General features: G+C 41.0%; 2 protein-coding genes across 6 annotated transcripts; both read right to left on the bottom strand.

The window, feature by feature from the left end:
- Window positions 1-475: 475 nt before the first annotated feature.
- LOC130205258 (cyclin-dependent kinase 2-associated protein 1) lies at window positions 476-5581 on the bottom strand. Of its 2 annotated transcripts, none has more exons than XM_056432503.1 (4): window positions 5417-5581; window positions 3055-3158; window positions 1719-1845; window positions 476-1078 (listed from the first exon to the last, which is right to left on the bottom strand). In XM_056432503.1, the coding sequence occupies exons 1-4, from the start codon at window positions 5442-5444 to the stop codon at window positions 1011-1013; spliced, it is 327 nt and encodes a 108-aa protein (XP_056288478.1). In that variant the 5' UTR covers window positions 5445-5581; the 3' UTR covers window positions 476-1010. The 2 variants fall into 2 exon arrangements, with proteins under 2 accessions (XP_056288478.1, XP_056288477.1); XM_056432502.1 differs by lacking the exon at window positions 5417-5581 and adding an exon at window positions 4778-5171.
- Window positions 5582-7304: 1723 nt separating this feature from the next.
- sbno1 (strawberry notch homolog 1 (Drosophila)) lies at window positions 7305-23537 on the bottom strand. 4 transcript variants are annotated; one of them, XM_056432508.1, is made up of 33 exons: window positions 23176-23537; window positions 20555-20671; window positions 20376-20465; window positions 20036-20263; window positions 19823-19958; window positions 19086-19186; window positions 18872-18968; window positions 18428-18588; window positions 17643-17776; window positions 17470-17560; window positions 17225-17386; window positions 16978-17113; window positions 16785-16890; window positions 16540-16693; window positions 16249-16431; window positions 15564-15661; window positions 15332-15483; window positions 14971-15174; window positions 14710-14880; window positions 14450-14619; window positions 14197-14328; window positions 13469-13604; window positions 13258-13370; window positions 13086-13157; window positions 12908-13007; window positions 12682-12756; window positions 11325-11471; window positions 11050-11144; window positions 10868-10954; window positions 10204-10341; window positions 10035-10111; window positions 9251-9444; window positions 7305-8673 (listed from the first exon to the last, which is right to left on the bottom strand). In XM_056432508.1, the coding sequence occupies exons 2-33, from the start codon at window positions 20669-20671 to the stop codon at window positions 8531-8533; spliced, it is 4200 nt and encodes a 1399-aa protein (XP_056288483.1). In that variant the 5' UTR covers window positions 23176-23537; the 3' UTR covers window positions 7305-8530. The 4 variants fall into 4 exon arrangements, with proteins under 4 accessions (XP_056288483.1, XP_056288482.1, XP_056288481.1 ...); XM_056432507.1 differs by having other exon boundaries at window positions 23089-23537; XM_056432506.1 differs by lacking the exon at window positions 23176-23537 and adding an exon at window positions 21367-22128 and having other exon boundaries at window positions 19823-19955.
- Window positions 23538-23680: the final 143 nt, after the last annotated feature.

A 23680-nucleotide genomic window follows, 5' to 3' on the forward strand; every position in this document is an offset into this window, starting at 1 on the left:
AAATTATTAATTATTTATTCTTGCAGATGTGCTTAGGCACCAACAGCTAATTGTGTTTCACTTGAAGTAAGACCCTCACACAGCCAGTGGGTGAGAACATTTCGGATATAGAATTCCCTGCTGAGTAATTGGCAGCGTCGTTGTTGTTGTTTAGCTGTACTCAAAGACATTTACGGTTCACAGCTTGACATCTTTTTTTCTTTACACATACAGTATTTTTTCCCTTCTGTTTCATTATGTAAATATCATAATTCTTGAAGAGATTTTTGATGTTTCGTGTCAACACTGACCGTTTCTTTTCACTTGCAAGTTTTAATATAAAATCTAATTTATTCTACACACACACACACACACACACACACTGTGCTGGGTTTAACATGAACCACGTCTGAAGAGAACAAACCCTTCAGCTTTCCTTATTTTCACTTACAAGTAATGATCAAAACCAGATGCACTGAATCAAACGACAACTATATTGAAAATACAATTTATTACACTGAGTAATAAATACATACAAAGATGCAGGTAACAGCATTTTCCTTTTTTCTTATACCAAAACCACCCTCAACACGAATGAACCGATGCGTGTGGCACATCTCTGCCCCTCCCTCACTCAGTCATGTGTGTTATAAGGGTCTGAAAAACAGACCAAAATACTATCAAAAACAAGTCATTCCCATCTAACCCTGTACAAGCCATGCACTGTCTACAATTTAACCCCGGGCCCGTTGGCATGCATAAATCAATTTTTTTAATATGAAGACAAAAACTAAGATCCCAAAAGTGGGGGCATAAAAACACATGATATCCTTTCATATGAATTCCAAACATGATTTAAATGAATCCTGCAGAGTCATGAATTGTGTTTGTTTTCTCTCTCTCTAGGAGCTTGCTTATTCCCATCCTTTAAGGTGCATTTACTTCCTTTTCTCGAAGGAAATGCCATGCAAGTTTTTTTCATGAGATGCACACTGTTAGTTCTTCTTGCAGGGAGGAATGTGGTTTGGTAGCTAGGACCTCGCGTTTCTCTCCGTCTCAGACAAGCATTCACGCACCAACCCTCTGGCGTGGATTATTCCTTTGAAGAGAGACAAACACAATGTAGGTTAACACTCTGTGCAATTTTCAGATTTTTTACTTGAGTAAAGGTACTATACTCCACAACAAATAATTGTAGTGTATTGAAAAGCTTATTTAAGTAAAAGTATTGAAGTATTCCAAGCAGAAAAATGTCAGTGTTTTACTATAATATCTGATCTTTCTGGATGAATGTTTATGTTGCATGTTAACTCCTTTATATCCTGTTGTTTAGTTTCATCTACATCAATGCATAATGTACTTTACGATCATCACATGTTTGCAGCATCTCTGTCATTTGGGAACCTCATTTTAACACATAAAGGAAAACTTCATCCTTCACGTTATCCCAAACATTCAACTACAACGGACATTTCATCCTTCACTTCATCACAAACATTCAACATCGACACATCTGGAAAAACGAGGTCGGCAATCAACAGGAAGGGGAGGAAAAACTGTCATCTGAAAAGTAACTAAAGCTGCCAGATAAATGTAGTATAAAGTACATTATGTACCTCTGAGATGTAGTGAAGTACATGTAAACATTTAGATTAAATGGACATACTTGGGTACAAACGTGATGTACTTGTTTTTACCTGTAAGTACTGTACTTGAGTAAATTGGTTAGTTGCATTTACCTCTTTTCAGTCTCTCCATTGCACTCTTACTTCCAGCGTATGTGGGCCGGATCTCCTTCCCAAGCTCTTCGATGATGGCCAGCAGCTCTGCATATTTGTTTTGAGGCACTTGGCTGCCACTGGAGCCCTAACGTGAAACAAGCAGAACACGATCAGCCAGGCCCAACATAGTATTTGGGTTGCGCAAGAGACTTTTAATTCAAAGAACATCCCAGTGAGAATTTCAAAAAAAGAACAGTACTCTACTGTTGTTCTTTTTTATATATATTGTTGTGTTATCCTTATAATAAACCAGTGAATATCCTTATAATAAACCAGTGAATATCCTTATAATAAACCAGTGAATATCCTTACAATAAACCAGTGAATATCCTTAAAATAAACCAGTGAATATTCTTACAATAAACCAGTGAATATCCTTACAATAAACCAGTGAATATCCTTACAATAAACCAGTGAATATCCTTACAATAAACCAGTGAATATCCTTACAATAAACCTGTGAATATCCTGATCATAAACCTGTGAATATCCTTATAATAAACCAGTGAATATTCTTACAATAAACCAGTGAATATCCTTACAATAAACCAGTGAATATTCTTACAATAAACTAGTGAATATCCTTACAATAAACCAGTGAATATCCTTACAATAAACCAGTGAATATCCTTACAATAAACAGGTGAATATCCTTATAATAAACCAGTGAATATCCTTATAATAAACCAGTGAATATTCTTACAATAAACCAGTGAATATCCTTACAATAAACCAGTGAATATCCTTACAATAAACCAGTGAATATCCTTATAATAAACCAGTGAATATCCTTATAATAAACCAGTGAATATTCTTACAATAAACCAGTGAATATCCTTATAATAAACCAGTGAATATTCTTACAATAAACCTGTGAATATCCTTATAATAAACCAGTAAATTCCTTACAATAAACTCAAACTTGTGTCAAACTTCCATAGTTAATTATTCAGTAGCAAGGAGAATCACTTGTATGTGCTTGATAAAAGATTATTGACTTCTTATCCTGTGTTTTTGAAATCGTACAATAATCCTACTCTGAGAAAATGAATATTTATAAATATATAAATATTAATAAAAAATAACAAATTGTAATATACATATATTTTTGCTAATTGATGTTAAGAAACTATTCAAAAAGTATATATAATATACTATATATTCTGTTGTTTGACTGACGATTGTGTTTATATTCTCGTTTACAGCGCCCGCCCCCACAATACATACATATAAATAGCAACAAGCTGAAATGAAACGTCTGTGACGACCAGAGTCGCCGTTTCACTGCAGTTACCTGTGAGAATCCCAGAGATGGAGGTCCATAGTCGCTCAGCAGGGGCCTGTAGGACTGCAACGTGGCCAGGTTAGCGGCTGCTGAGGGAGACTGGAGGCTTCCAACTGGTCAGAAAGTACAAGTGGACCGCAGTGAAGACGACGACAGCACAAAACAGACACCATGTCACCGGAGATGAAACACATTCCCTTTAAATACTTGGTAAGTAGTGGAAGCTAACAAAGTAAATTTACTCAAGTACTGAACATAAGTGCAATTCTGAGTTAATTCTGCTCTACCTGAGTTTTTATGATTGTATTCTACTTACTTCTCCACAAAATTTGAAAATATTTACTCTATATTCTATTGGTACCGGCAGCTACTTTGCAGATTAATCCTGATTGTAAAGTAAAAATATCAATACGACATAGTAAAGATACAAATACAAGTCATGCATTCAAAATGTAAAAGCATAAGTACAAAAGTATGAACATCAAAATATACTTATAGTTCAAAAAGTAAAAGTACTACGGCTCCTTTCTGATTTGTATATTTTATTAAGGGATTATAATTATTGATGCATTAATGTGTTGATCCCTTTAAGGCTGCAGCTGGGAGATGTGGAGCTCATTAGATTTACTGTATAAACACCGCTGGGTAGTTTAATCTGTAATAATATATCATCATTTATTATCTGTTAAGTACTACAGCTTAGAAAAACTAACACAGCATTCATCAGATATATGACCAGCATGTATAAAAACACCCAAAAATTTCAGCATCAAACTATACAAAAACTAAAACGTACTCATTATGTAGAACGACCCATTTCAAAATAAAATGTACTATATTTATTTGATTATAAATTATTACGGTGTTCATCACTTTAATGTCACTACTGGTAAAGGTGGAGCTCATTTCATTGATAATATTACAGCATGATTTATAATTGATTTAGTTGTATTAATTCGAATATTTATGGTGACTCAGGAGTCAAATTAACTACAATATTTACACACAAAAACTACTCAAGTAGAAGTATAAAGTAGCAAATATATATACTCAGGTGAAGTACCTACACATTGTACAGTACTTCATAAATCTCGCCTACTTAGTAGCTACTTTTAAAGTTTCTTAAAAGTAATATTAACTTTTCTTTTTCTTTTTTAATCGCATTATTACTACTCTAATTATATATTTTCTTCCACCGCTGAACTGGAGGCAGCTTTTTGTCCTCCACCTCGCCGCTCCCCTGCCGCTTTGTTCGGCTGCAATATTCAACCACCGACGCGAGATGTCCTCGAAGAGTCGTAAGAAAAAAGAATACAACAAAATTCAGGAGGCAGATCAATCAGCCGCTCCGACCGGAGGAGCATCATGGAGGAAACGGAACAAGGGCTGGCTCAAGAAGACACACGAGTGATACATTTTTGTCACCGTGTAACGGCAACCAACCGTCGGGACCCCGCACCAGTGGATAATCGCGTTTTTTACCAACCGTCGCCTCGCGCTTTCTCATCCCAACCGTCGTCCCGACCGCCAGCGGAACGGCGCTCTTTTTTCTCCTCCAACATTAGTAATAATGGCGGATATGAATTAGCCTAGCTCCCAGGATCTGACCCTATATATATAACTGGACAAAAACTACAGACGCGGTCTTTCTCCAGGTATTCTCCGAGACCCCGAATTTAACACTCGATTTAACGGACGGACACTTTGATTTTCCGCCGTTTTTTCTTCTTACCCTGGTTCCCAGAAGTTCCCGGAATGTGCTGATGGACATTGGGTTTATAAGACATTTCCAGAGACATTGCAAATTAAAGAAATAAAAATGACCCGAAATTCAGTGAAGCGTCTGTCTCTCACTTTTTGTTTACAACAGCGGCACCGGCAAATATGGCCGTCACTTTATATTGACACCCACTGTGCTTTCTACCACTGCTACTATCCATTGCGGGCGATCAAGAACAAAAAGAAAAAACGTTTAAAACGTAATTTAGACGATGAAACGACGGAATTCGCACGCGGTTTTCACCCGGTTTAACCCGCTTTAACGCGTTTACTCGGCGTTAACCGAGAAGTATTACTTTAAACTAGACTTTAAAAAAAAAAAAAACTTGTTTAAAAAAAAAAATAGAAAAGTGAACATGTGAAGTGTGTTTAGACTCATTCCTTCACATTGTAAAGGCTTTTGCATTATTTATTTATTTTAACGCCACAATAACGCAACAACAAAAAAGATAAATAAAAGAAATGTTTTAAGTCAGAAAAACGAACTTCGTGTATGTATTTTTAATTTGACATTAAAATAAAATGAGTGTTTTTGGTTAAATATGAATACTTTATCACTCAAAAGCGGAAACAAGAGCCGGTTTGAAGATACCTGTCTTTGTCTGTGGGGGCGCATCCATTGTTCCGTCTGTATTTATAAAGATATCAATAAATGTGTATATATAAATTTAAAAAACTGTAGAGGTTTAATAAAAAGTGAATAAATGATCCACTTATATTTTTGGAGGCATGTGGCTCCGTATCTGCTCTTCTTCCATTCAAACAAAGCAGACAGTTAATCTCTCTTGCTCACATGGTCCGAGCACGAGATTTTGGCCCAATCCTGGACCAGTGTCATGACCTCTGACCCCTAGTCAGGCAGTGGGATGGCCCTGGCTGAGGAGTGTATATTAATTGGGTTAACAGGCCTTACTTTAGGGACAGTGTGCTTCTTGTTTTTCTAAGAATTGAGATCTAAAAACCCCGTGTCATTAGATACATTATGTTATCGGCTAAACATGCTAGTAGTAGAAAAAGTACTTTAGACCACTTAATGAAGTAATAGTATAAAGGCAACAAAGAAACTAACATACAAACTATACACAAAAGTACTGACTGTCATATACCAATCAAAGATGTAGTTTGAAGTGGTTCTGCAGAATAATGGCCTCTGTAGGAGATATATATATTACATAAGACTAATGTAATATTTTACTTTTAAATAGGAACATGTCATTGTTCTTTCTTTACTCATTTGTAGATTTTAAATGCTTTTATTCTGAAGCATCATTTTTAAAGATACCAAAACATGCTTTTCCATTTAAACATTGTCAAACGATAAGTTATAAAAAATAAAATAGAACGATTTTGAAAACAATGTTACACATGCAACTTTACCTGCAAAATGTTGTTGCCTAGTTTTTTTTGTAATTTGGCTGATCATTCATAAATACAATATATACACAGTATAACACAGGCCATGTCCTACTTTGCTGATCAGATGTAAATACAATAAAAAAAGTTTAATGTCAAAGTTTCTTCATAGGCGTCTGAACTCTGGTTTTATAAATATAAGGATTAAAGTGCTTTGGAAGTAAACACTGAAGTTGTCGTGAATATTTGTCCCAAATCAAATAATTTTTCATAATTCAAATGCCCACGTTTCTGCATTTACCAGTGTATCACGCGTCTCTGTAGCACAATTAACAGTTCTACGAGGTAGAAGTATACCAAGCTTTATTGAGCATCACACTCATTCATATACAGGTGAATATTTGTACAACTCGGTCAGTAGTGCAACTCGTGCAAAGATGAAAGAAAACAAAAAACAGAGTCTTTCAAGTGTTTCAGCTTCAGGAGACGAGGAGCCGAGGATCTGCGAAGACCCGTGGCGTTCATAAATGTCTGTTTCTGACTTCTCAAAAAGACCCAAATGAAAACCGGAGTCGTTGCATGTGGTGGACTTTCAAGTTAAAAGACTTCTCGATGAAAGAGCAGAACGGCGAAGTCTGTCTGTCGTTTTTAAATCCGTTTAACAAAGTGTACAAAATGCAGTCGTGTGATACAAAGACGTCTTCCCATTTCACTGGTTTTGTAAATGTATCCATGAAGAAACAGAAGAGAAAACACAGTTAATAACTTGAACTAATTCACAGGTCGACAACGCAGCTGAGCGATCAGAGGACGTATCCCATCTTTTATAATTAAATCAGCTATTATTATTATAAGCGGATCCAGACTTTGGTGCATCCCTTCCAGTGCAGATCTGATAGAATGCAATACGGGACTGAGGAGGCAAACTACTCGACGGAAGCAGGAGTCCATTTTTTTAAAATTTATTTCGAATCGCAGCTGGGCTCGAGACGGCAGAGGACTTGGAGAGATGCGTTGGAGACGTTTTACTGTGAAGAAACGAGCCGAACGACACCAGCGAAAACCAGAGTTACCGAGTCAGTGACGAACAAGGTTTTTCTCCGTTCGTTTTTTCCTCTCCAAGGGGGGGGGGGGGTCTTTGTACGAGTTTAAACTCCTCGGCCGACGTCCATCTATTTAATCAAAGTAAAGAAATGTCCGAGCGGAGCACGGTGCAGCGCCGAAAGCGGTTTGAAAAGAAAAGAACTCCTTGGCTGATGAACTGTAGATTGCATGTTTCCCGTCAAGCCAGGTGAACAGACACCACACCTAAGATCTACTTTTACAACCAGACCAGAGGTGGTTTCCACTTGACACACACAAGTGTTGACTGGAGAAAGGGGAGCAGCAATCGACTTTTTACATATATTCCCACATCAGAGATAACAGACATCTCGACGGCCGACACATCCAACACTCGGCAACTCAAACCATCTAGATTGATAAATAAAAACTACGAGAGCGCGTGAACTGTCCCTTTAATAACCAGAGTAAACCAGAGGAATGACCGCAGCAAGAAAGGTGGGTTTCAAACGTGGTTTCGGGAACCCGACCGCTGCTCGAGACAGACTTTAAATGATTGCGAGTGCGATTGTTAAAATGTTACAACGTTGACGAAAGGAAATGATGAAACGTATCGATGGGAGATTCATTTGGCGTCTGCGGTTACGAAGCAAGAGGGTCCTGACGACGACGACGTTTTGACTTTCGATAACCAAAAAGCTCTCGACGCGCGTCAACTGGAACTAGCGAGCTGTGCGAATGTTCTGCGTCAAGTTCAACTTCAAACTAAGCTCTCTCTCTTTCTGCATCAGTGCGGAATCAAGTCTGAGCAGCTATGAACGGATATATAATAATGGGATTGTAGTTTAGCATCAAATGCCCATTCTTTTCTTTTTTTAAATAACTCAGACTTTAAAAGACTCACGGTCTTTGTCTCATTCCTTTGGTCTGAACCAGGAAACGGTCTTTGCTTCTTACCAGGCCGCTCACAGCGAGGCCCTCAACGCGCCCTCGGGCTCTCAACTGTGTCTCCATCAATACGCACACAAATCTTTTTCACTCTGAATGTCAGAGGACAAAACATCACCCATTAAAATCTGTCTAGGTGAAAACATGAGTCTCGGGAGAGTTAAAAAAAGAGAAAAAAAGAAACAAAAACCCTGAAATCTTTTCTCTCTGTACAACCGCTGCTTCACGTCTGAGGGGAGGAAGAGGAGGGGGGGAAGGATCCTGGCAAAGGAGACACACGAGTCCAGATCCCTTTACATCAAGACGTGAACTTGAGAGGGGCTTTAACGCGTTCCGCCACAGGCTATGTGTTGGGGGCGTGACAGAGGCTTTGGGGGTGGAGCTGCTGCTGCTTCTGGAGCTCCTGCACGGCGAGCTGCTGGCTCTGGTCCGACGTCGACAGCTTGTTACTTAATGGAGCCACGCAGTTGGCTGGAATGATCAGTCCTGTAAAAGAAAAGAAGGGTTTGAAATGAACAACGAGAGCAACGGTGTTGACATTTATAACAAACATGAAATGCATTGAGAAAACAGGAATGCTTGCGGTGAATATGAAACTTCACACAAGCCGAGGAAAAGCCCGGCACATTCACTCATTTCTTCACTTTGGTTTTTGCAACCTTCAAGATGAGTTTCCTTTTTGTGGAAGTGCTGTAATGATTTATGGAGTCTGTTGCTCGTCGACTCCACTGGAATAAAAGGGATTGACCAGACTCCTGAGCTTTGGATCTCCTAAATAAACAACCCAACCTTTAGTTTAGAGATGTGTCATGTCACATGATGGCCAGAATCTGAACCAAAGAACACTGCAGGTGTATAAAATATACATATAGATGTTTGTAAATTAAAAACTTTTGATACATGAAGGTGTTTTTTGCCTTAAATAGAGAACGATGGAGGGCTTCAATGTGGTTTTGCTTCTGAAGGACGGACAATAACAATTAAGAAGATTGATCCTCTCATCTATTGCTCTTTGCAAGAAAACAAGTCTCGCTAAGACGTCCGAGCCGTTCCTTCAACTCACCAACTATCCTCTGTCCATCTTCTGTTCTGAGTCGGACTATCTGCACCTTCACGTTGTTTCCGCTGACCGGAGTGAGAACTTCCTCCAGCTCGTTCCACACGCTCAGCACCGAGCCGCACAGAACGTAGTACGTCCGACACCGGAGACCGACTTCACACTGGAGGCCCACCGACGCCTTCTTGCAGTTTCCTCTCCTTTGGGCAGAACACACAGAAAAGTTCATTAACAGTGAAGCGGACGATTTGGCTTTAAAGAATAAATGAGTCGATATTTTGTCCCTTTTAGATCACTTTGTTTATATGATGTCGTCTTTAAACTGCGTTATTTAATTACTGTCATTGTGGTTTTTGGTTTGTTTTTATCGTGTCGACTGGTTTTATCGTTTCATCCACTGTTCAGTTTTATCACCTTTGGTGTTGAGCTTTCTGTTGGTTCATTGATCCCCCAAAACGCTTCGTCAACCCTGAATTTAAATGCGCCCTCTAAATAAAGTTATCGTCAACAGATCCCACTAAATAAATAGTAAAAACGTAGTAAACTTTTAGTACTTTTACTTGCCAACCTTGTTTGTAACTTTCAATTCAAATCTATTTCTAAATATATTATAATACAAATAAAATAACTTGCCACCATAGTGTTAAATCAAACTGGAGAAAATGGTGCATCTGTTGGGGAATATTTTCAACAACGAATTAATTCACATTTGGTGCTCGTGTAGGCGGACGGTGCACGTGGGAGAGAGTCAAAGTAAAACAAATACAGGATATGACCAGACTTAACATACCAATAAGCATGAGAGCAGATATTTGCTGATGACTTGTACTGATCAATCCAGTGCTGCTTGGCGTCGTCGGACAAAACCTAAAAAAAAGAGGCACAAAATAAATAATCATGTTTCATCACGTAAAGCAGAGATGTCTTAAAGCAAATCCCCAAAAATAATGTTTTGTGACCTTCTTGAACTTCTTCTTGATGTCCGTGTACATCTCCAGCTTGACTTGTTTGCCAGTGTTTGGCCTGTAAATCAGGAAGAGCCTCTTCTTCGTGTTCACCTCTTTAACCAGGATGGCGGTTTTCTTGTTGTTCCTCATCTGAAAACAAAGAACACATTGGACTTTGATATTTCGCAACACTAAACTTTTTATTCGTCATGGGCGGCGCCGCTCAGCCTTTGAAAACAGTTGTCGTGTCTGAGAAATATTTATTTCAATGTCACTGCATTTCAAAGTGGGGAAGATGCCAGTTAGTTAACGGTCTCGTGAAAGAAGCCATTTGAGTTGCATTGTGGGAAATGAAGGATGCAACATTTTTGGACTATGACTTGTATGCGACTAGTCAGGAAAACTCTGCTCCACCAATTTGGACCACGTTTCACAAATTATTTTTTTGTAAATTCACCAAACATTCACCAAAATTCACCAAACATCATACAAAACTCAATTTCCATATTTAGATGTTGTGCAGAATACTACCCAATGCACTCATGCATCCAAGATGTGTGGACAGAGAACACACAAAGTTTATATTTCTCCTGGAACAACATCCTTCTGAGCATTAACACTACATGTAATCATTAATTTAATTAATTATTGAGAAACTCCATTCACCCTCTCGTACCTGAACATAAAAACCATCATCTGCTCCGTTCTGATCTGCCCAAGCATGCGTGGCTTCCTCCCACGACATCCCCCTCTCCACACTCATCTGTGAAAAGAGACAAAGTAAGGTGATGTTAATAGGATTTAAACGTATCGGTGAGCGATCAAAGGGCATATAAATATGTTAACACGTATACATACGGTGTATAGTTCCACATGTCCAGCAGTAGTGTAGCCCGGCGTCAGAAATTTCCTGCAGTCTACCTTCTTCACTTTCTCATCACCGGAGCCCAGATCTAAAAAAAAAAAAAGGACAGGAAGATATTTGAACATCACTGAAATCCAACCTTCAGGGCAGACGGATGATATTGCCTTTAAGAATTTTTCAGAGCAAAAAGCACTTTGAATAATTAAAAATGTTAAATGCCGTCTGCCCCAGTTTTGCTTCTGGAAATGGAGAATGACGTGCGTCTTACCCAGAATGCCCATGTCATATCTGCCACTCTTCTTGGCTTCTTGAATAACGGCTGCCAATGTGTCAGAGAAGTACTGGAACACGGCGTTTTGCTGCTGGACCTCCATCCCCAAAATACGGTTCAGGAACTTCCCCATGTTGTTGTAGTCTGCAGCCGCAACAAAAGACATGGATTATTACACAAACCTGTTCCTGCAGGACACCAATCTAGTGCACTTGAGACAGATGTGTCCTCGAGTAAATTATGTAACCATTAACACATTGGTTGTATAGATGGTGATGACAAGCAAAAATAATCATATAATACATGGGAAACACTGGATTATTCATGGCAAATGAGAACAGTGCAAGTTTTTATTTTATAAACAAGCAGCAAAAAAAGCTGTAGCACGATGCATTCGAGCTAATTTGCCAATATCGCACGTACATTAAATGTGGATGCATTTCACGGCCCGAGTTGCGAAGTCATTTCTTTTAATATATATATACTTTAAATCAGTGGTCCCCAAACTACGGCCCGCGGGCCGAATCCGGCCCGCCTCCCCATGTGGACCGGCCCCCTGAACAATACCAGAGACGCGTTCCGATTTATTATTTTTCTCACCTGGCCCGCTGCCGTTGAGATTGCAGTGAGACGCGGAGAAAATGTGGAGTGGTGCTCTTTGCAATAGAACATCTTTGATGGGACGTGTCGCGTCTCGGCCAATCAGCGTTCAGATGTCCACAGCGTTTGGGAAGTTAGGTTAGCTTGGATGTTAGTCCGCTACATCTGCTGCCGTCACGCTGCACGGTGTAGCAATACTAACAAAGTACCCGTCGTTAAAACGATGTGATTTAGCATATTTTAGTATCGATACTTCATTAAAGAGCGATCAGAGCGCACGCGCTGCTTCCCTCCGTTAATTGCTGTCTGCACGTGCATGCACTCACACCGAGTGGCGCGCGCATCCAGGATTTTTCCTGGGTCAAAATGAGTCTTCGGTGCACCGTCTACTCGTGCAAGTCGAGCTGTTGAGTGAGTGATCAGCAGCTGGCCGCTCGGTCCATTCACGCACCTCACAGTTGCGTATTGATCAGACAAGAAGACACGCTTATCTACTCCAGTGTTATCCCTACTATTATAACAGGGTGAAATCTCCACCCCCCATATTTTTAGTATCGATACTACATTAAAAGAGCGATCAGAGCGCACGCGCTGCTCCGTTAAATGCTGTCTGCACGCGAGCGTGAGTGATGCGCGCGCATAGGTGAGCACACTGACTTCTCACTAGCACCCCGGCTGGCCCTCCAGCAGACGAGGCAAACGTTATGTGGCCCTCACAGGAAAAAGTTTGGGGACCCCTGCTTTAAATCATCACCTTTGTCCAGTGACATTGTGCCAGATCTCTCCTCGATGGTTACGAGGCCCACACCTATTAATCCCGTTTGAATTTCTAAAGAAGGAAAAAACAGGAATCAATGAGCCATGCACGAAATGACAGTCATCCACAGGGAGAGCCGATTATACAACAATCGATAGATTGTTGGAATATTCCCATACGGTAAATAAATGAATTGTGTGTGGAACAACATGAGTCAAAGTACCTTTGAAGAAATCTCCATTAAAGTAAACGGGCGGAGACACGAGCGGAGAATCGAGCTTCACGATTGACTTCATGATGATTTCCAGAGCACTTCTACCGTACTGCAGCGGAGATAAACGAGAGTGAGCCGCTGGCAAACAGAGAGAACTTTACCAGGAGAGAAAGATTGACGCCCTTACTTTGTTGTCAAAATTAAACCTGCTGAGATCTCGAGTTTCTGTTGCTCGTCTGTCTCCGTGCGTGAGCGCTCCCTGTTTCCAAATAAATAAATAACAGAATTACTAAATGCAGTTGATGTTTAAGGTCCTTCAAGTATCTACGGTCTTGATCGTACATTCGAGTGGGCCTTACCAGGCTTTCTAGTCTTTTGGCAACAATGGATGCAAACCGCTGCTCTCCTGCGAGCTCCGATATGAGGAAAACATATTCTGGAGCTGTGACCTGGTTGGACCTGTGAGTTCTCCCTGAGGACAAACAAAACGGAGCAGAACGTTTGGTACATTTTGTCATGCATTACGTGAAAGGCCCACTCTGGCACAGTCGGGTGAATATATCCACGCACCGAACTGCTGTATCGCTCTGTCGGCACTCCACGGCAGCTCCAGCGTCATGTGGACTCTCCGGCGCTGGTTCTTCACCCGACGGTCGGCCTGCAGGGAAATACCAGAGCTGGCAGCTTCCGAGATGATGGCAATGTTCTGGAGAGGGAAAAGAAAGACGATTAATGTTCAGAACTAGCAACCGTTTTTCTGCATTTAATGGATTTGAGATCAACCACAGGGAAAGTTATTCCCTTGTTTGGCTGGACCCACATTTTAAACTAACCAACTCTGGTGTTCAGTCTGGCTCATTTGGGCCGGTGTGAAAGCTGTCAATCAAACTCAATAATAATAACAAGCTATCTGGAGTTATTGCTTGTCAGTTGTTTGTTCCAGCTTAGGGCCTTTTATTCATGTCATGTCTGCACGTGTTGGTCTCATCTTAGTTAAATCAAACTATTTTAGTATAGTTTGAGTCAATGAAAACTCTTATCAACTTGTTATTTCATTTGTTTGAGTTAACTTGGTTAAGTTACTCCGACTCCTCCTGAATGTGCTCAATGTGTCTCATCTTAGTTGAAGAACATATTTAGTAGTATTTACAGTCACAAAATTAACACTTGGGAATGCAAAATGGTTTTCTTGTTCCAGATCAAATGAACTACAGGTGTTGAAAGCCCCTTAAGTCCCAATAAAGTCATAAGACAACCTCCAATACCTTCTCAGGTACATGCTACAACGTTGCCTTTACCTTCTCTCCATCCATGAACCTCTGCTTTTCTGTGAGATTGAGGATCTCCACGGGGACGTCGAGTTCAGAGCGAGACTCGTACGTGATGCTGCCATCGTCGTTGCTGACCACGCGACCTTTGCGACCGGTCATCTGAAGGACAGTTTAAGAAACAGCGACGGGAGTTCATTTACAAAAAAATCTATACAAAAATAGATATAGCACTTTAAAAGAAAAAGAACGAGATAAAGTCAGAAATGTTTCCCGTTCCTACCTCGGCTACGTTCTCGGGTCCTCCCAGCTCATCTATCAGCTCGTCCAGAGTGTTGGGAGGTAGATCGTCAGCCAGATCGGCAAGTTTGTCCAGCAGCTCTTTCTTCATTTTCTGAGCATGTTCCACTGCGTCGTGACTCGTTAGGCAGCTATCCTGAGTCTCTGCCTTGACTTATGAAGTACAAACAAGGCGTCCATTAAACCTCAAAAGGCTAAACAAGAGTGCTGTCATCCTGTAGTGCTGTAAGGTGTTGTGCTTACCTATGGCGGGGGCGCTGGGGGGGATGACAGCGGTAGTGAAAGCCGGCCTGGTGGAGCCCAACCCAGAGGCCAACAAGGCACTTTGAATGGAGTCTGGATCAATACTCCTCTTCTTTTTCTTCTTCCTCTTCTCTTTCCCTTTCTTTGGTTCCTTTCGGATGAGCCATGGATCTAAAACACGAGGAGGGCATAAAGGTTTGCCGTGAGCACCGAGTCAGATAAATAAAAAGGTTTCAGTTAAACTTCCTTTTGAAGTCTCACCGTCTTCCCCGTCGTCATCAGACTCGTCTCTGAACGGGTTGAAGTCGTCGTCTTCGTCGCCTGAGCTGACGGACTTGAAGCTGTCTTCGCTGTCTTTACTGGACTCGTCATCCGACTCCGACTGGCTCTCCTCCGAGCTGGTACCCGACAGGCCGCCGTGCTTGCGAGGCTTCTTCTTCTGCTGCTGCTTTTTTACCTCTGAACCTGGAGATATGATCAGTAATGGATGAAAACATGTAAATAAAACATTTGTGAAGTGCGCACATATCTTTACTAAACATTAAAGAACAGCACATGCATCTTTTCACGAGACAGATGGCATTGTTCAAGACTAAGCCAATTGTTATAAAACCTTCAGTACCTTTCCTTTTCTTGCCCTTCTGTTCCAACTGTGCTGCCGTTTCAGTGGGCGGGGGGGTCTTCTTAGCCAAGAGGTCGATGCCGAGCAGGCTGTAAAGCTTCCGTCTGTCAGGAGCTGGAAAGTGCTTCTCAATCAGGGACTGCAGCACACCTCTACAACAACAAAACATTTCATTATAGCGACCCGTGTACATTATACAGTTTAAACTAAATCAGTGTTGGTCAGTCCGTACTTTGCTGTTGAAACAAAGTCGTTGAGCTCTCCTCCTCCTTCCTCCAAAGCCTCCAGTGTTCTTGCTTCTCCGGTGGACTGGAGACCGATGACCACACACTGCAGAGGAAATGTGGATAACATCAGAGCAGGTACACAACATCAACAGTTTCAGGCAAACTTGTATTAAGTTGTCGTCTCTGTTTTCCTGGCACTGATGGTTTCATCATCAAAGCTGTACTTGTTTTTCTTTCGTGTTTTTCCTTTCCCACATTGGGTTTCCACCATCCTGATACATTTATAGTTATTGATAAAAACAATTTTTAATCTTCCTGTGTTTTTAAGCTGGAGTATTAAACATTTGTCCTCTGTAGATACAGGTTAGAGATATTTTTGGAGTTTGATGCCAAGGATCTCTCGAGTATGGGCCCGATCGTACGAAAACCCGTCGCAACAGGCTTCAAAAACATGCCATGGGAAAGCGATTCTTACGCCCGCCTCTTGCTCAATTTGATGCCTCTGTCAATTTTGACGAGCGGCACGACTCCACGCCGAATAATAACGGAACAAGCCAAGAAAAGGCAGTGCAAGAGAGGAGCTCACGCCAGACCAAAGATCGTGTGATCGTCCCCTAATGCAAAGGCAGCAGGCTTATTCAAAATAAATGTGCGACGCCGCATCCTTATATACTTCGAGAGGCGTCTCACCTTTCCATTGGTGACCTCCTCTCTGGCCAGCTGCACCACTCGACGGACTTTGGAAGCGATGCAGAGGTATTTGAAGAACCTCTGGTGAGCGGACCAGAACTGGCCCCACATGGACTTCTTCATGCGCTGCTCTGCGTCCATCAGGTTCGCCGCCTGCTGGAACTTGTCACGTGCACACACCCACTATATCAAAGCGTAACGAAATCTACTTAATAAACTGCCAGGACAAATTAAAAGAATCAAAAATGTGCTTAAAATTGATTTCTTTACACTTTATTTTGATGTGCTTACCAGCCTCACAGACTTGTTGTACATGTTGATGTATTGCTGAGTCAGGGGAACTTCCTCAATCTTAAAAGTCACACCTGTAAAACTCAATTGCCTGGCTATGTACATCCCCCTCAGTTTCATGTCCATGGCGACTATCTCCATGGCCCCAACACCTCTGAAAATGATGGGAGGAAAATACACGCTAGGACACTTTCCACACATCATCGGCATCACTTGTTTTGTCGCCTGCAAAAAGAGAAACGTACCTGCGCTCAACAGCCTGGATAAAGTTGCCAAATTCCCTGAAGGGTGTTTTAAGCCCCCAGATGCCCAGGCGATTCATGTAGGCCATATTTCGCGGTTCAGAGGCACCTTAATAGAAAAAAGTAAATGTCAGAATTCAGTGTTTGCACAGATAAACCAGCTCCAATCCAGTTTAGTTGGATCCTGTCTACTCACCTGTAGCGCTAGCATACACAACCCGAGCCTTGGGGAGTTTGTTTTGCAGCTCCAACACGGCAAGCCCAGTTTTTGTAGGTTTGGACGATCCGATTGGACACACGTTTTTGGCTTTGTGACACTCGTCATACACAATCTCAGAAGACATTTAGTTAAGGGAAGGACGGTCTACAAGGATCTTGTTTACATCTCTGATGCAGGTGAGACCACATGACAAATAATCATTATGTTCTTCTTGAAAGGATACGACTCCATCAAAGTCCTCCCCACACCAGTGGAGAAGTTGCTGGAATCTGGTCTTGTACTTCCCTCCCGATTGGCTCTCTCCGATCAACGAAGAGTAGGTGGCGAATATCACACCTTTCTTCACACTCCCATTGTGTTTAGAGGAGATTTTCCCATATTTGAACTGAAAATATATAACCATGTAAATGAGCACTTGACATAACGAAAGGCAGCATTTTCATCCATGCACCGTGAAAAGTATCTGACCTTGTTCAGCGAGTGAACCTGGATGTGTTTGGCTCCTATGTCCCTTAAATCCCTTTCAGAGTCATACTTCAAGTCGTTGGAGACACTAAACCTGAACAGAAGAACATTTATTTTAAGGTAATACTTTGTAATCCCCTGTGCTAAATGAGATTTAGAGGACTCTGGGTATTTACCAAAGAGATCTCTTCCTGCCTAAAAGGTAATTCTCGTAGATGATCCCTGCAATGGTCCGGCCTTTCCCCACACCGGCTCCATCTCCGATTAAATACGCTGCTCGATCACCACTGGGGAGGAATGTCTCGTGTTGCTGGTGTGCACAGGGAAGACAAATGAACAATCAAGTATAGTCACACAAAATACCCGTCATGTATTACCTGCCGTTTACATTTAAGCACCTTATTTTGATTTAGCCTCTCTTTAAAAATATGTATTTAAGTTTGTCACATTTTAGTCATTTGATTGATAGTTTGAGTCTTATTTCGGTCTCCAAAACTCTAAGACATTTTATAAAATATTTTGTTCATGGAGCACTTATTTTCAAGACATTTTACATGAAACATTTAAAATCAGCACCAAAAAAAGATCCCGGACAAAAGTGAGTTTCCAAATGATGCGTTTCTAAAATAAAATTGTCCATCATGTACAGAATATTTTACTCTATTTGTCCACAAAATCTGGAGGTAGTTTAGTAAAAATTCACATCCATTCAAAATACCTAATCGCCCAGTCTCAAAGCCGGTATCTTCATTGTTGCTATAAATGCACTTGTGAAAAAATAAAGCTTATAGAATTCCTTTATACCAGCTATTAACTGATATTATATCATTTCACAATCAGGAAAAAAGATAGTTTCATTTCAAATACCACATTATGTGGCTGCTTTTAAAGTTGTGTATTAATCCCTGTGAAATGAAGTTTTCGACAAATATCTATCTTTCATCAAATCCACTACGCTTACCTGAGCCGCATATGTGATGGCCTCCAGCTGCAGAGCCGACAGGCAGCCACGATCAATGACCTCCTCCGATATGGACAGTCTGTACCAGACTTCTGGAGGGCTGACACTGGACAGGGAACTGGTCTCCACCACCGGATCGGGATGCCGCTGGCCGATCTTCACTGCATCGGCAAACAGACCAGTCGGTGGATCGAGATAACAATAGCAGGATGCGTTTTGTTTGATTAGAGTGTTGATACAGTGCACTTTTGTTACAGTCACTCCATCTGGTGAGTGCAGTGATGAACAGTAAATGTAAGCCTCATAGACTAGTGCGTCTACACCGTTACATTAGACTTAGAATCAGCATGCCTCGACGCTGGTTGGTGCCAAATAAGTGGTGTGGCTTGATGAGATTAAGGAAATTGAATACAGACAGTGTCAACAAAAAACAGTCACACTTACATTTCATTGGCATGTACTCTGCATAAGTCTCTGCATGGCCCAATTCTTCTTCCTCGTCCTCCTCCGGCTCATCTTCCTCTTTCATCCCTGGGATTTTCTGTCATCGTAGATTGACGTAACCGTTAATACCAACTCGCCAAAAGTGACTTCAACATGGCAACACACTTGGCAGCATTCAAGAGCTTTCTAAAACTGGGTAATTAAAAACACTTACCAAAGAATGCGGGAAGGTTTGCATTTTGATGTCGTCATTGATCCAGATCCTGGCAGCATCTTTACCGAACACTTCCTTCTTGATCCCATTGTTCATTTCACCTGGAAAACAAACCGAGACCAGTTTCATTTTGACGGCATTACAATTTTGACAGAAAAGTAATCGGTTGTTGGTGACGTTGATAACTATTATGTTCAAGCTAAATAGCCAAAAGTGACCTTGTCCATGCATCTTGTATGTGAGAATTGTATCCTTTGTGTCTATTGTGATAGTAATCTTCAACATTCGGTCACTCTTTGTAGACGTTTTAGACCAAAAGTTCAATGAATATAATACCAATCTAGAATGACAAAGAGCTAGATGCAGCCCTAGTCCATTTAAGAAAGATAAAGTCCCTAATTAATGTGTTTTTTTTAATTTCCACAGTCACAGGGAAAGCCGTTTTGTGATTTAATTATTTATGTTTAAGTAGATTTCTCCCTTTTTACAAAAACAGAGAAAGTGCAAAACACCGATGGAAAGAGCAGATTGCCCGATGCATAAAAGGACTACTGAAAGCATCGAGAATTAACATTAAACTCCAGAGCTTTTAGCTCATTGGTTCAGTTCTCCGGACCTCATTCATGTTGTTCTTATGACCTATTTTAATACCATAGAAACCTCTTTAATGCGGATGATTAAAAACCATACATTACGACAAAACACAAATCTAATTGCATATTAAAATAACAAATTACCTGTGGCTGTTGCCGTTGCTACTGGTGGAGCAATGTTAGGTGGAGGCTTCAGCCTCATGAGCTCCATCAGGCTGTTGCCCTTAAGACCGGTGCCCTTCACATTGCCAGACCGAAGGAGGTCTTTCAACTGAATCTGCTAAAAGAAAAAAATACGGTCAGCAAAATCAAAAGAGATGCCTTAACTCAGTGCGGTTATGTCCCGACAAAACGTACCTGATCTCTGTTAGAAGGCACTACTGTGGATGCGGAGTGAGGAAAAGTCGTGGTGGACGGGCTCGAACAACCTCGCAGGGCTGAATTGGCAACATGGACCACTTTGGTGACAGTTATCGTATGTTTTATAGGGTTCATCACCGATTGTTTGGTCACATTAGCTCCGAGTGACGGCAACTGATTCAGCTGATTTAAGACAAACGTGGTGGTTGATTGCTGAGGTTTGTGCTGTTGAGAGTAAAATTGACTTTATTACATACCACAAAAGAAAACATCAGCTGCAACGTAATATTGTGTGTTCAATAAGTAAGTAGGGGAACCCAATACACTGTAATCTTACCCTGATGGTAATCATCGGGACTGGAGCTGGAGGCTCGGTTCGAGCATATTCCACTGACTCGCCAACATCGAGGGCACTGATGGAGATAGACTGGAAGAGGCCCAATATCACAACATTAACATTAAGTTATGACCACATTGATAAATCACCTATATCTATAACAAAAAAGACCATCTTACCTGCTGGACCGTAGAGGGCTGTGCAGCATCCTGAGAATCATCAAATATGCCAAAATCATTTGGACAAATACCACTCTCACTCAGGGCAGCGAGAAGTAAATCCTGTCCAGGATCCATCTACAGGAGAAGTGTATATAGACGACACAACTATAACACAAATGTTTCAGAGGTGAAGCAATTATTTGGTTAATTTTACTGCACAAAATGCATTGGCAAATGGTTACATTGTAATAAAGTAAATAGACATAAATTCATAGCTTGCAACCTCACAAATGTGAATATTTGCAGCTTGCAGTCAATAAGCGCTACACAAATAAGATATATTATTATAGTTGTGATAGTAAAAAGAAGGGGAGCAAAATGTCTAGCTTCAATTTTTTACAAATCATCGGTAAAGTTTAAACCTTTCACAACATAATGCAACACTTGGTAGTTCAAGATTTAACATTGAGATGACTTTGCTTACTCCCCCCCCGACCTCCTAACATAAATGTCCTGTATATCCAGAATGGGCCTTAGCACACCAGGAAAGACCCAATGTACCCTCGACCTCACGGATCAACCTGAAGAGACTGGCAACTATGAAACACTTCAATAATCAAAGTATTCAGCCATAGCAATGGGTAAACACATGCAACAGTACCTGCGTACAAAAAGTAAACCAACACAGAAATGTGACCCCAATCCCCTACAAAAAAATGTGATCAAATCCAGTTTCCAAAAGAAACACAACATGTTTAACAGTCGGTGCTCAACTTTAAAAACACACGAGTCGACGTGAGCTACATATCAGACCCATTTAGGATATTCACCTTCTCCGCGTAAATCCTCATGCGTCGCACGCGGAGGAAAAGTAAAAAAACAACCACTAAAAGCGTAACAGCGACTCGGTAATGTTGACATCAAATCCAAATCAACTCCACGTCAACGATAACGGCAGAAGGACGAAAGTTCGCCATGTATCGCAGCAGCAACGTCTGCACGCCAGGTCAGACGTGGTCCAAAGTGACCCAAAACAAGACACGTGCTTTTGGTGCGCGCACAGCTTCCTGGTCCCTCCGGCTCAAACGTAGCTTCCCCTCCCCGACTCCTCGCTAGCTCCGCGGGGCGAGACGAAAGAAACACGAAGCAAAGCGCTTTTTTTATATTTTTTAGATGGGACCAGGATTTCTAACCGCTTATGTATTTCACGCGTCCACCGTGGTTTAGTTCGGCTCGCCTTCGACTGGCACACTTAGCTAAACTGGCCCGGTTGAACCAGGGTGACACAGCTTAACTATGCTAACCGAAAGCTAACGCACCGAGTATAACTAAAACCAGACACTGTGCAAATAACTACACATTTAAGGACGACCCGGCTGAGCCGTCCTGTCAACGACAATTATTAAAAAGGAACTTGCACACAATGTCAAGTTAGCTTTCAACGTCAACCCGGCTGTGGTCACACATTAACATTACCCATCTATTCCCTAATATCTACCCACTGTATTACAACTGCTCACTTGGTTTTAACTTCAGCAAATGTGTTGACAGAATATGATAAAAGTTTAATTTTGCTACAGCAAAAAGGTGAAAATATACACAATTACATTGGTCAGTAAGTAACACTGTCATACATGTTTAAAGGGTTTATTAAATACAACTGATTACTGCACATAGTCAGTCAATGTAATGTTATTCTATTTTGTGTATATATTTAGCCCTGTTCTTATTTTTCCATCCAATTTTTAGTCCTATTTATTGTGCATTTTAAATATTGTATTGCTTATCTGTATTTATAAATACTGCTGTAGCAAAAGAATGTCTCCTTGCAGGATTTAAAAAGGTAACCATCTATCCAACTATAGGTGCAATTCTAAATTTAAGCATTTTCTTTATGAGTGTCATGTTAGTTTGAGCTTTTTTTATGATTAAAGAGTAGTCTCTGAATAAAACGTTTGAAACTTTGTTTTTGTTTTGCACAGCCTGACGTTAAACCTCATGAAAGTGTTGCCTATTATAATAAACGTTGTATACTAATCCCATATTTTGGGTTTATATTATGTATTACGTAAGAACCAAAATAAATTAGCTTACTAATGCATTATTATTTCATTTATTATACATGATGATGACGATGATAGGTACACAGACGTAGTAGAAGCTTTACATTTATTTAATATATATATATATATTGTATGAATTGTATACGTCACGTGAGGGTATTTGTTGTAAAAGTAAACATTTGATGTTGACGGTTATATATAAAAATAGACACCTTGAAGATAAGCTGCTAGCTTGTTTAGCTAGGTTATACAAGGAATTGCTACTATAAAAAGCTTGTATTTGTCCTTAACATTAAGTTATATAACTCCAGCTTTAATAACATTAAAGTGTCGGGGTGTTCTTCCCCAGCCGAGCTCCAGCAGCGGCTTTAGCCCGCATTGTTGTGATGTTGTTGGTGTCATTGCCGCCGCTAAGCTAACGTTAACAACGAGGAGGAAACGAAGTAACGCCTAAAAAAAACACACACGCATATATATATACATACTCACTTTAAAGTGTCGCCGCGCAGAGACGTGTCTGTGTTGTGATGTCGCGGTTAAACGGAACCAGACCCGCGCGTGCTGGAATCAACTTACTTGACAGTCCAACCGCCGCTCTCGCGCCGCTCCGCTCCGGTTCGGCAGTGTGTTGTCCTCTTCGCTTCGCTGAGCTCACGCCATCTTTTTTTATCAAAAGGCTCAGCCGCATGCCGGTCACGTGACCCTCGCGGGCCCCGGTTTTTTTTTTTTCGCAGTCAAACTTCTCGCCCGGCGTCGGTGGAAACGGATATCTGGGCCGCGGCGGGACGTCCATCCGACGCGATTTACCGATAAAACCGAGAAAGTACGCATTTTGTAAACCGTTGGCGCAAACGGCTAACATAGCAGAGTCAGCGAGCTAAAAGCGACGTCACGTGACCACGCGAGATCTCGATAGGAAGTGACGACATAAAGTGTTTCTTCTTCGTGGTTCTCTTCCTTTTTCCCCCTGTGAAAGTCCTGGAGGAAGTTGAAGATGTTAGTTTAAATGTATTTAGCCGTTTTTTATTGACAGTTTTTGAAATTATACATGTGCAATCGTTGAAAAAGAATTAGAAAAAAT

The sequence above is a fragment of the Pseudoliparis swirei genome, chromosome 15 (genome assembly GCF_029220125.1).
Source record: "Pseudoliparis swirei isolate HS2019 ecotype Mariana Trench chromosome 15, NWPU_hadal_v1, whole genome shotgun sequence".
Taxonomy (NCBI): Eukaryota; Metazoa; Chordata; class Actinopteri; order Perciformes; family Liparidae; genus Pseudoliparis; species Pseudoliparis swirei.

What these genes read in the sequence shown, in the direction of transcription:
- LOC130205258 (XM_056432502.1), bottom strand. Translation starts at nt 4,844, where the DNA reads ATGTCTCTGGAAATGTCTTATAAACCCAATGTCCATCAGCACATTCCG. An exon ending in GGGAACTTCTGGGAACCAGG is followed by an intron (nt 3,159 to 4,777) that starts GTAAGAAGAAAA and finishes CTTTCTGACCAG; the next exon opens with TTGGAAGCCTCCAGTCTCCC. An exon ending in CATCTCTGGGATTCTCACAG is followed by an intron (nt 1,846 to 3,054) that starts GTAACTGCAGTG and finishes GTTTCACGTTAG; the next exon opens with GGCTCCAGTGGCAGCCAAGT.
- sbno1 (XM_056432504.1), bottom strand. Translation starts at nt 21,387, where the DNA reads ATGAGGATTTACGCGGAGAAG. An exon ending in TGTGTATGCTAGCGCTACAG is followed by an intron (nt 16,891 to 16,977) that starts GTGAGTAGACAG and finishes TTTTCTATTAAG; the next exon opens with GTGCCTCTGAACCGCGAAAT. An exon ending in AGATGGACAGAGGATAGTTG is followed by an intron (nt 8,674 to 9,250) that starts GTGAGTTGAAGG and finishes TTTCTTTTACAG; the next exon opens with GACTGATCATTCCAGCCAAC.